The 12,902-nt window shown below is 48.2% G+C and overlaps 1 protein-coding gene across 1 annotated transcript in view; it reads left to right on the top strand.

Moving 5' to 3' along the window:
* Nucleotides 1–12,902, top strand: part of SLCO3A1 (solute carrier organic anion transporter family member 3A1) — a 148,914-nt gene that overhangs the window by 109,373 nt on the left and 26,639 nt on the right. The window contains exons 3-4 of the mRNA XM_063345935.1: nt 6,178–6,276; nt 9,264–9,527. Of these exons, the coding sequence (XP_063202005.1) occupies nt 6,178–6,276; nt 9,264–9,527 (363 nt within the window). The remainder of the gene's footprint in view (nt 1–6,177; nt 6,277–9,263; nt 9,528–12,902) is intronic.

Below are 12,902 nucleotides of genomic sequence, written 5' to 3' on the forward strand. Positions count from 1 at the left end.
TTTCTCAGCCCGTGACTGTGTGCTGAACCTGTTCTTATTCCCCGGCGAGCTGTACCTGCGATGCCTCCTTGCTGCACCCTGGCCAGGCTGGCAAGCCTTGCTGCATCTCCCTTGACGTCTTCTTTCCAGCCAGCAGGGTTTCTGCTGGGAGTTGCTGTCCCCACTTAATTCGTTACAGAGATCGAGTTGATGCTTTGCCCATTTCACGCTGCAAACAACACAAGTTTGCTCGTGTTTCAGGATCCTGTTGCTGCTGGAAAGCAACTTGGATCGCCAAGGGACAGCTCTTTATTACCGAAATATTGACATCCTTTATCCCTGTCTTTGCAACTTATTTCTTGTGCACTTTGCATGACTGACTGAGCATCCCTGTGCTACCACTGATGTAGTGGTACCTGCTGCTGCTCCTTCCCTTTGCTCTAATGGAAAACTGCATTATCAGTCCTGGCCCTTACTAGCGATAAAATCCCATCACAGAATGTCAGATCTAATACTCCTCTCTGTCCCAGTCCTTTCCTCAGCCTCTGGAAAATGTCTGTTAGTTGACAGGACAAAGTAGGATTTGGCAAGTGGTTCCATTTGAAAAGACTGGGAGGAAAAAATTTCTGATTCCTCAGCCCAGCCTGGCTTGCTTCTTTTTGGTTTTTTCCTCGGCCTTTTTGGGGCCAAGGAGGGTTGTGAAGGCGATAGAGCAGGAAAGCTGAAAATTAGTAGCTGTTTTCGAAATGAAATGTAATTGCGCTTTAAAAGGGCCCAAACTTCTTGGCCTCTTCTCCCAAGGGAATAACGACAGTACCAGAGGAAATGGTATGAAGCTGCGGCAGGGGAGATTTAGATTAGATATTAGGAAGAATTACTTTACTGAAAGAGTGGTCAGGCACTGGAACAGCCTGCCCAGGGAGGGGGTTGAGTCACCATCCCTGGAGGTATTTAAGAAACGTGTAGACATGGCTCTTCAGGGCATGCTCTAGTGCCCAAGATTATTGGTTTGTGGTGGGGTGTTGTGTGTGGGGTTGTGGGTGTGGAGTTTAGTAGGTGGGTGCTTTTTTTTGTGTGTGTGTTTTTTGTTTTTTTTATGTGGTTGGACTCGATGATCTCAGAGGTCCCTTCCAACCACTAAGATTCTGTGATTCTGTGAAACTGAAGTGAGTTATCAAACAAAATGTTTGAATTGTCCCAAAGCAAGGTCTTTTTTTGTCTTTTTCTTTTTTTTCATTCACAGCTCTTGACTTATTTCTAAGAATTGCCATAATCTGGAAAGAATAAAAAAAAAACATTCTAAGATTCAAAGTAAAAAGAAAAAAAAAAAAAACAACAACCCACCAAATGGCATAAAGGAGAAAATTTCTACTATTTTTCATTGGTCTGTGTAGGGGAAAAGAAAAGCCCCATTCCTCCTTGAAACGTTGGATGCAGGATGAAGCACAGACCCTTTGAGGAGGCTCAGCCAGCCTTACAGAGCAAGAAGCATTTGATTGCAAGGCAGTAGTGGACGTTTTCCCATCCTCCTCACAAGGAGGATGTTTGTTACTGGATGTGCTGCTCTGAGCAACAGAAATAACTTTTAAGCTGAAAATGAAAGAGAAGAGGCTGCAATATCCTATACCGATCACCAGTTACGCTGCTATCAACGGGACTTTCACAAGAGACTGATGAAGCCAGGATTAGACCTTTGATCTGTTTGCTGTTGCTATTATGCCCTCTGATCTAAAAGTTAGAGGGGAACATGGGAAAAGACCCAACAAGTAGCGTTAAAGTCATCCACAAGTTTAGCGCATCTTTATCCTTAGCAGCAACCCCAGGACTGAGAAAAGGGGTTTTGCTAGACCTCCGTCTGTACTAAGCAGCAGCTCCGTGGTTGCATGACTGGGTGGATGATGTGGAAAGTGTTTTCCTAATAACGAGGGTGATTTGCAATCGTGCAGAATTTCTCGAAAGAGGAAGGATGTCTTAAACTAATTCTAACCTGCGTAATTTCCTCTTGAGCGCTCGATTCCACATAAATGTTCAACCACAGGCATATCGCAATTGCCTCATCGCCTAATCCTTGTGACCGGTGGTGTGCTTCATTGATCCTTGAGCATGGTCCGGCTCTGTACATGCCCTAGATTATCCATTGTGACAGTCCATGCCTTGTTTTTTTCCAAAACCTGCTTGACTTGTGAGATAAGAGTGTAAAATACTATTACTGCAACAGTAGCATTTTGTTAGAGTATCGAAAACAGGTATCAAAAGGGGCAGGGGGTGAGCCAGTTGTTTTCTTGATTTTAGGACAAACTACAAAAATAGTAAAAACACAATTAACACAAGGGTTTCTTAAGCTAGCCTAGAGGTGAATAATACTTTAATACCTTATCCTAAGATCTTAGATACCTGTTTCCCTGTTGAGTGGATGCTCTATCCCACATTGCCCTCTAGCGAGGACATTTCAGAGTGAACGATGCCTCCCAGTTTGTAGCCACCAGGATACGAAATGTGGCATTTTAATAACTGAGGCCGTGGCTTGTGTCTGAAGTGGTGGTTTGCCATGCGATATGAATAGTGCGAGGAGGGGCAGCATCTACCTGCTGCAGGTGCCGGTGCATGTACCTGCACTGGCCACAGCTTTTGTGGCATTTGCTTTTTGTTTGAGCTAACTGCCTCTGCAAGCATCTCCCTGCTCTAATGGATCAATAGCCAAAGGTCCCTGCTTTCTTCTGCTTTGGAAAAAGGGGAAAATATTCCCTGGGGGTTTTTTGGTGAAGCATGATCTTTTTCCACGTTCTTTGTCTTACCCTTTGCTCCGTGAAACACGCTTCATTTCTGTGGTTTTGCCTGTATACACACGGTCTGACAACCCTGCCTGTGGTTTGGAGGTCATCAGGGGACAAACTTCTGTCCTTCTTCAACCTAACACTGCTACATCCAAAGGTGTTGCCTGAAGGGTTAGAACTGGTCCTTGTCCTTCTGCCTGCTCAGCCACATGAGCCTGCACTGGTGACAAATGACAATTTTGGTGTGATCCCTGTTTTCCAGGGAAAATACTTACAAAATGCCCTCAACCAGCAACAGGTTTAAAAAAAGAAAAAAAGGAAAACACCTATCTGCTGCCCGTGGAGAGCAGGTCATGCCTGATTCATCCTGTCCTCAAGGTCTTAAACCAACCCTGCCGTGCCCAGGGTTGCTGCCCTCTCCTGGGTTGTGGGTGCCCTGAATCAGCTGTCTGTGGCCACAAAGTCCTTTTATTTGCACAGACAGGTCCCATGTGGGCAATAGCACAGCAGTTCAGCAGCTCCTTGGTGCCTGTAGGAACCTATGGCAGCCCGGGGTGCTTCGGGTGCTCACAGCAACCTTCCCTTGGAGAGGGTCATCCCTGTGGATGTGAACCCTCAGGCAGTTCTGGGGGAACAGGTTTCTCTGCCCATGCCCCCTGCAGTGCTGGGTATCAGGGTCAGGGCTGAGGATCCAGGGCTGGGAAAGAGGTGGTGTTCAGGTCTGCTTGGGTTTTCCTTCTCCTTATTCCTTCTGGGGTGGGGAAGTAAGAGCAGAGCAATGTCCAGAGTCCTGCTGAAATCCAAGGGCTCCTCATCCAAAACATGGGCTCTGTTTGTCACTGCCCCAGGCACAGCTCCAAGCAATGTGAGGCCCAGTGTGTCCTTATGTGCTTGACCATAATTACATAGAAATTCCTAATTAGCGTCCAGCCATCAAAGATTAACTTGGTCTTTGATGGTCAGCTTGTTCATCAAATAGCCATGGCCATTCCTCTGCTAGATGCTGTCTGTTTAAGCTCTCCGACTAAAAACTCAACAGTTTTAGAACGGTTTGTTCTGAAAGCTGTGATTTCCTGCATGGACACAGCCAAAGGGCGCAGCCTGATTGCCTGGGTGGGTGGTGGGTGGGTGGTAGGTGGGTGAAGACAGCACCCTGCCATCGTTGCCATCCTCCCAGGGGCAGCGGGACCTGATCCTGTTTGGGGAGCCACGGGTGGCTGCACTGTCACCCAGCCCGTTCCACATGGCACTCGTGGGTTGAATGACAGACACTAATGCCATCTAGTGACCGAAAGAAATAGGCCGTGGATATTTTATAAAATGCCACTGGAAGTTTTATAGGCCCGAGTGAGGCAGGCCTTGGGGGCTGGGAAGGAGGGAGATGGTGCGGGGTGTGCTGGGAAAAGAAGTCCCTTTTCCCTGTTCTCCCGACCTACCTCTTCCCTCATTTCACATCCCACAAAGTGCTTCTGCAGGTGACCAGGGACTGGGATCTCCCACGTGAGGCTTTATAGGTCCCTGGGGAAGCAAGGCACGGGCTTCCCAAGCAGCTCAGTTGATTGGGGAGCACAAATTCCCCAACTTTCTGCTGGATCGCGGAGCACAAACCCAGTGCCTGGGGACAAGGTGACTGCGGGAGGGGAGGTGGCTTGCTCCACGGCTGGCGTGGACATCACGGGCAGAGTCCCTGAGGACCAATGTAGCCGGCAGCACGGGCTGCGACGCGGTGCCGTTGCTGCAGCTTTGAGCTGAGCTGAGACGGGGCGGGGGACGGCAGCTTCTGCCACTGTCCTGACAGGGGTTACTCGTTACCTTGGCTCATACGACCTGACACTTTTTTCCTCCCACAACGTTTGTTTCTCCCTCTTGCTTCTGTAGGTGGTAGCCATGAAGGTATTGAGTTTCTGCGCAAGGCCTTGAGTTTCTGTGCAGGTGGCTGGCTGGAGACGCCATTGCTTTGTACCTAGTTGCTTTGTACCTAGTATCCAGACAAGTCACTGTGTCACAAACCTGGAGGAATTAGTTTGCACTCTGCATTTTAAAAATAAAGGTGAAGTTGTTTCTGACCATACTCACTTATTCTGCTCAGCCAAGCTGTCATCGGCAGGTGCGGTTTGCCTCGCGTAGGGCTGGGGGTCTCCTGGGAATATTTTGCAGCTTTGATCATTTCTCCAACTCCTGAGAAATGCACGGAGAGAGAACTTGGGAATTAAAAGTTTCCAGTTAAGAAACTTGAGGGCTGAGATAGCTGTGATGAAGTGCATTATGAATGTACCGAGAAGCCAGGCAGCACCCCAGAGAGATTTGGAGAGAGATGTGGGATGTACCCCACTGTCGAAGGAGAGCGAGAGAAGCACCCAGATGCGAATAAGCCCCTTCATGGGACATTTCTGAAGTGTGGCAACACCGAGACTGGTACTGGCACAGGCTGGCACATCCCTGGCCGAGGGTCCCAAAGAGCCACCCCCTCACAGCACACACGAATCCATCACCAATGCTTGGACCCAGAGCTAAGGAGCAGCCGCTGCTCCGCTCTGTGCTGCTCAGACCTGCTCGCGCTTTTTTCGGGAAGCCATTTACAAGGGTCATTGGGGCATTCTTGTTGTTTTTCTTATCCCGAATGTGGAAGTACCAAATATGTTCCCATTGTCTAATTTACAGGTGGTTTTTTTTGTTATCTTTGCTGCTTCTTTTTCTGCATTAGCCTCGTGTCCCCCTGCCTTTCTGCCCTGGATAATCGGGAGTTGGCAGGGTGCCTGTAGCGTTCCTGTTTCAGGGCCAAAATGGGAGTGAGAATAAATGCTTCTAAATACTGTGTTGAAGCAAATAAGTAATTTACTTATAATAGCTCTTCGCCTGGCATTACATTGGCAATTTCACGCAGGTTTTGCAGGAGGAGCGAGCAGTTGGAGAGGTTGGAAGGGCTGTGCGCCTTGGGGAATGTTTGCCGCGTGGGTATGATGGGGAGTGCTCCTACTTGTGTAAAGGGACTTTATCCAGCAATCTGTGACAACTCTGCATTTTATAGATTTGCTGGTCCTAAATTCTGCAAATATCCATGTCTGTCAGGAATTTAGCTGGAGGTGGCAAAGGTAAAGACGTCCCCATGGGGAGAAGGCAGGTCGATTTTACCTTGTGCTTTTGAGTAAGACATCTTTTAGAGCAGCCAGCCGACCACAACACAGTATACGTCCACACTGTTTTCTCAGCTCAATAGGAATCCTTCAGCAATATCACAGCTCCATCTATTCTTTTTTCTGAAGAGAGATGGAAGCAAAAAGCATTTAGGGTGCTCTTTTGCCTGAAGCACTCGACATGGAGACATATTCCTATCTATTTGGCATCTTGCAGGAGACAAACGGAACAACTTGCAATGAATTAACCTGAGCTTAGCACTAATTTTCTGTTTTCTCTCTCCTTGTAGGGATCCTGTTTACGATGCTGGTATTTGGACCAGCCTGTGGATTTATCTTGGGCTCCTTCTGTACCAAAATCTATGTGGATGCTGTCTTCATTGACACAAGTAAGGAGAACTGGGTTTGGTTTCCAGTCATGTTAGCGTTGTATCAGCAGGACAAAAATGTTGATGCTCACAAGCTGGAAACTGCTTCTCATTTCATCTTGAGCACCTCTTGCATGTATGGGTGTCACTTTTAGAGGAGTTTTATGACTCACATTCAAAAGTTTTTAATTCTGTCCCAATAGATAACAGGTTCATAGTGGCTAAAATTCGTTTCCTTCTCTGGGCTTTTCTACTGGGAGATGAGTTTCAGCCCGGCTCTTAGAGGACAACTTAAAATATCACCATGGCAGGGCACGCTGGCCATGGACGTAGGGGCTCCTATGCCAGGGGAGCTGTGTCCAGAGCGTGGGATGAAATCTGGAGAGCTGCCATCCCCAGGACCTGGGAGGACCATCCTGGCTCTCTGATGGAGGCACACCAGTCAGACCCCTGCCCAGCAGCTTCTGTCAGTGGCCCTGTTTGGATGGACAGGTTCAGTCCCACAGCATTCTTGCTTTTCCCCAGAGCGGTGCTAATTATTGCTCACCTTGGCTCCGCGCTTGGGTTAAAGCGAATTGTTTGCAGATTGTCTTTTTGTTTATTCAGAAAAAAAATCTGCAAATTCTTTTATTGCTCCCTGCACTGTGTGCTCTTTGCCATTAGAGGGCAATGTGTAACAGGCTATTCTCCACTGCTCCCCAAGCCCTTTGGCTATGCAAACGCATGTTTCATTCTTTTCCCTCAGTTGTTCAGATGCATTTTCTACAGTTTTCAGCTCCATCTGATCCCACAGGCTCTCATCCTGCTGCAGGGGTGTTTTCCCCTTTGAAGGTGCATTCCAGTTCTGTGATGTTGCGAATACATCTTCACGGGATGCGGTTGGGTGGAGTTGAACCTTGCAGGACTCGGAACAGAGTTGTGCGAATCTGGAGAAGTGCAACTGCCCTTTCTTGGTTTTACATGTACATGGCAGCTGAAGAAATCTAAATGATATCAAACAAACGGAAAAAAAGTACCTTTTTTTGATGGCTGAGACTTAACTGCGGCTTGATCAAACACCGCATTGGCCCCTTTTCATTCCTTGGCTTTAGCAAAGATACGCCAAAGACTCGCTTGGTCCTGTAGGCAGAGGACTTGTTTGAACCCTGTTACGTATTTGACAATTAAGTATAAATCACTCCGAAATATGAATGTGCAGAAGAAGATACTCCTCACCACAGGGTATTGAGAGTTTGAAAATGGGTTTAAAAACAATTGGACGAGTTTATAGAAGAAGACACGAAGAAGACACCAAATCTAGCTTAGACAGCCCCTGAGCCACAAATAGCCAGAATTAAAAGGAATAATGTCAGGAACGTGGTGACTTTATTCTTGTGTACTTTCTGGACATCTGCAACTGGTTACCACCAGAGGCAAGATGCTGGCCTAGCGAAAAAAAGTTAATTTGATTGTGATCTGGCCATTTTTAATATAAGGCATGACTCTGTATTTACATCTCAAAAAGCCCCAGACAAATACGGAGCCACGGAGGAGAACGGTGGAGCGTTATGGCTGAGAAGCCTGCTGTGGCACAGCAGGTCATAGGGAGAGTATAGTGCTTTCCAGCTGCAGGTCCAGCTGGCTTTGGCCGTGGTCCATCACTGTCTTGCGAAGCCTGGGGCACACGTGGCCTCTGCCTATTTTTGTGTGGGAAAGAGTTTCCCCGCAGCTCGAGATGGCATGAATAGACGGAGCTCCAGACAGTGAGCCCCATCCTGCTCCCTGTTTTGGGCAGGAGGTGCAGAGTGCCAGGGCATGGTGCTGCACCACCCTCCATACAGGACCTATTTTAGGAAGGGGATATGAGGAAGCTCTTGGTTTACACGGCTCTTCACGTGGCTGTGTTCCCAAGAGCCTGAAAAAAAATGCACTCGAGGCAGGAGGAAATAACAGCAGAAGAATCCAATCCCTCCAAAACGCTGTTTTTCAAACTTTATGTATATTTGAGAACTACGTGTTATTTTCCCTAAGGAGAAAAGAGTTTCCTTCCGTCTCTGCTTGAGAGACAACTTGATTGCCTCACTTGAGACAGATTTTTCAGAGTGGCGGTAACCAGACAGGCGTCATGAATGGAGGAGCTTGTTATTCCAGCCACACGGACCCAGGTCTCCCCCAAGAGTCAGCTCCAGCACTGGGCACCCTTCGCCGGCTCGTGTGAGGCAGCTGTTTGGAACACAGTTTCTTCTCTCCAGTTGCTTATTTTTATTCCCCTCAACTGACTCCAGAGCCTTCTTTTTCCTTATCTCGGCTGAGTGATGGCCTACAGGATACTCTTGCCTTTTACTTTGCTTTTCTTTATTTTGTGATGATTTCTTCACCTTTCTGAGCCCATTTGATGCAGCGAGTGGGTTTCTTTTCCAATATTTAGGGCTGTTTCACCCTCCACACAGTCACAGTTGCCCATAAAGCCCGAATGCCCATCTCTCCTTTGCTGAAAAGGGTTGTGAATTCAAAGCAGGGAGAGCACGGACCTCCTGAAAAAACAAAAGGGTAAACCAGGATGGAGATGCAATGTCCTTGTCTGTGCTGTTTCTTCTCCATGCGCGTCTTTGTGCTAGTAGGTATGTCAGCTGTGTGTGCACATTTGGCACACTTGCGACAGTGATGTCCAAAACCCTCGTATCATCACGTGGGCCACGGGCTGGTACATGGCAGTTTCCTAGAGCTGGGAAGGCCAAAGACACTGGAGAGAAGGATTACAGGGTCTTGCAGAAGCCACATGTACCATCTACATAGACAAGGTGACGGGTTGCTTGTCCTAAGGACCTCTTGGGTGTGGAGGTCGTTGTGCACCGGTGGCTCACACGATATGGGTGTGGGGTGCACTGTGGTCTCCACCTTGTACCTGGGAGCCCCTCACCAGCCGACACAGCCCCCAACAACCATCTTACAGCCTACAGGGTCATTAACTCTGTTGTCTTCCCCTCCATGTGGCTGAACCACTGACGTGTGTGTGTGTGCCCTTGCAGGTAAGCTGGACATCACCCCAGATGACCCTCGGTGGATTGGCGCGTGGTGGGGAGGCTTCCTGCTGTGTGGTGCCTTACTCTTCTTCTCGTCCCTGCCGATGTTCGGGTTCCCGCAGTCCTTGCCCCCGCGGCCGGAGCACGCCGGGGAGAGCGAGCAGGCCATGCTTCCCGAGAGGGACTACGAGAGACCCAAGCCGAGCAACGGGGTCCTGCGGCACGCGCTGGACGGGGAGAGCAGCACGACCTGCTTCCAGCAGCTGCGAGGTGACACACTGGCTCTTGTCATGTTTTCTGTGCGAGTCAGCAATAGGTTAACAGCTGGTTGGACTTATAATTGGTCTCTGATTTGGGCTATCTGCCTCTACCCCCAAAAAAATCCCCAAAACCCCTCAGTATCCTGAAATTTCAGTCCCTAGCTTCTAATTACCTCTGGCATTGTCCTCATTTTCAAGAGAGACTTTGTTCCACTTGAAAGGTTTGGGTTTTTTTTAAACTACAAAGCTTCAGGAATGCACGATAGTCCTGTAGAGTTGATAAAAAAAAAAGGAAGGGGAACACAGTTGCCAAAGCAATTTGTGAACTTCTCTCCAGTCTACTGTCCTCCTCCTCTCTGCCTTCTGAAACGGAGAGCGAGCCAGCAAGGGTGGTTAAAAGAAATTGGGAGCTCCCAGCATCTGAGCTGCAGCTTAGTGCAATCGTCCCAGTGATGCTGGGAGACACTGCCGCTTTTAAACTGGGATGGAGAAGAGGTAGATTCCAGCCCAGAAGAGCAGCGAAGTGGCAGGGCAGAATGGGGCTTGTAGCAAATCAGACTAGAAAAACCCCACGTTGTGTGATGGAGATGGACCTGGCTCTAATTAAGGTCAGTTAAGGATCCGGCATTTTGTGGGAGAGTGTGGGCAGAAATCCTTTCCGTAGGCTGCACTAGAAAATCCTTCATCTGAGATGGTGGTTTCGTAGCACTGGTGGTTGCTTCCCACTCTCTGTCACTGTGGCAGAGCGGGTTTCATTGCTGCCTAATGCATTTTGATAAATGAGGACAAAATCACTTACTCCCTGTTCAGTCACGTTAATTGGGAATTGAATGAGGTGCGGGTGGGAAGAAAAAAGAGCCTTCGAGGGAAAAAAGTGTTTTCTTAAATATAAAAATGCCTTGAGTAGTTGATGTGGATGTTCATTAAGGGGAGGTCAAAGATGTGAAATTTTGACTTGATGAGAAAATTCAAAAGAAAGGTAAAAGGATGAAGTGTTTGAAAACTTGTCAGTAAAATTAATTTCTTCATCCTCGTTGCAAGGATTTTCTCAGGTTTGAGGAATAGGCTTTTCCCATGGTATAATTCTGTGGCTTTTGTCATGGACTCATCAGAGCGTCTGCTTCTGGCCACTGAGTTTTCGGAATAGGCACTGGAAACGTTTGCAGGTTTTCATATAGAAAAATGAAAGACTGTGGCATATCCCTGCTGTGTGGAGAGGCAGCAGTTCTGCCCGAGGACGGTGCGGAGCAAGCTGAGCTTCTAACACTCAAGGAGGCCATGGAGGGGTGTTCCTAGAGCATCTATTGCTCATTGAAATAGAGAAATTAAACTGCCACACCCATATGCCTCAAAGTAGTGATTACATCAGGAGGCACCAGAGCCTTCCACCTTAGCCTTCGCCTTGCAGGTAACCCCATTGCAGATCAGTCAGTGTGCCAGAGGTTGAAGATGGACTTTGAAATACAATTTACATCACATCAAATAAGACAGGGAATGACCTTTTTAGTTATGCCTTTGAGGCTGTCACAGACGACACGGTGTTGGTAGCTGACATCTCCTTTGAAGTCCCTTGCCGCTATTGTCACAGTCGGAACGTGGTCAAGAGTCGTTGTTTGCTCGGGTGCCCGCCTGGAGGAGATTTTTGGACACGTACCACAAGGGAAGGCAAATGTGCCTCACGAGCAGTGTTCAAGGCAGTGGGTTCATCTTGCTGTGTATATACATCATTTTGCCAGCAGCTGAAAAATATATTTGTATTCCTATGTGGCAGGACCTTGTATCCTTAATCTATCCGTTGATTGTAGGAAGTTTCCTTTGGAGAAAGTTTGACTGTTTAGCCTTTTGCCTAGGATAAAAAGGACTGGTTGAAAATATTTTTGTGCATACGCTCTGGGCTTTAGGGTTTGCATATTTGTGAAGCTGAACATGAAGGATGTACCGGTATGTGGTGTTGGGGGTAGAAATGATCAGCAGGGTTTGTGTGCCCATAACTTTGACTCCTTTTTAGCAAGTGTTATCTCTGCAGTTTGCTCCTGCGCAGGCGTGTGCCCAGGAGCACATGGACATAAGTCCGTGTCTGCGTGGAGGTATGGGATTGTCCATCCCTTGCGCACAGTGTAGGGAGGAAGGGTTGTTTCTCTGGATCGATCATGGAAACACGCAGTGTATCAACAGTGCATCCTCAGAGGCTGAACTGAGTCTCCTTGGCTATTGAAGGGGTTTGATTATTTTTTTATTTTATTTTATTTTTTTCAAGCCTGTTGCAAGTGAGAGGACATGGCAGGGGAGGAAGCGGGGTGGTGTCAGTTAGAGACACGCTCCCAGCTGGGTCACGGCTGTCAGCTGGTGACATGGCATGGCTGGCACGGGGGAGGATGCTCGAGACGCTACAAGATCTGCTGAAAGACAGTGAGATGCAGGGCTGGGTGAGATCTCTTGGCTTTCTCTAGCCTTAGCATGCAGAAGAGCTAGGACTAATATAAAAGCAACCTGCTCAAAGTGTCGAAAGGTCTTTTACGTCTCTATCGAGGTCTAAAGAGGAGGGAGGGCACAGCTTTTGGGAAGCCATGGCATCTCTTCCAGTGGGAAATTTCATGCCAGGAAAAGAAGCATTCTTAGGAAGTGCATTGAACTTGGAGCGAAAACCGTGCCTTTGAAGGGCACGAGGTGAAGAGGCAATCAAAGCAGCAGAGGCGGCAGGTGGCTTCCACAGCAGCTCTGCACAGGGGCATGGTGGCTCAGGCCAGAAAGCTTTGGGACGGCGCTGGGAGGTGCTTATTGTTGCTAAACTGGCATATGAATGCTGCACCGCTTTACCTGATTAGTATTTCAGTTACGCAACGCAAATCCATTTGGGAGCGCAGGGAAGCGAAGGATTAATAGCGGGGAGAGGATGGATAAATGCTGCCATTGCTCGCTGCTCTCGGCTGGCAGCCTGGCAGGGTTGTTCCAGCCCCGCGCAATCCATATGGTCTGTGAAAGCCCCTCGGGCGTGGGCGGCGGCAGTCCTCGCTTGTCCTGGGGGCACGGCTGTGCTTTCCTACCTCCGGTCTGCCTTGGGGACCTCTCTGCTATTTGGGGCTGGGGACGATGCTCGGCTGTGTCGGGGCACTGTGCCCTCTGCTCCTGTCTGGCCGGCATCTGCCCTCTGGCTCGGTGTTAACACGCTGCCTCTAACCCACCACCTGCTCCAGGACGTGCTTGGAAATATTTTGTTAAAATAATTTTTGGTTTTCGTACAGAAATGTCATTTCTACTGAATTGAGCGGTCAGTTCTGATGAAATTTGGTTTCAAAATGCTTCCTTGGCTTTATCTTTAACACCCCTGAAACATTCTGCTCTAAATGCATTTTGTTTTGCAATGATTTAAACCAGAAATTCATTA

The sequence above is a fragment of the Chroicocephalus ridibundus genome, chromosome 9, assembly GCF_963924245.1.
Source record: "Chroicocephalus ridibundus chromosome 9, bChrRid1.1, whole genome shotgun sequence".
Lineage (NCBI taxonomy): Eukaryota > Metazoa > Chordata > Aves > Charadriiformes > Laridae > Chroicocephalus > Chroicocephalus ridibundus.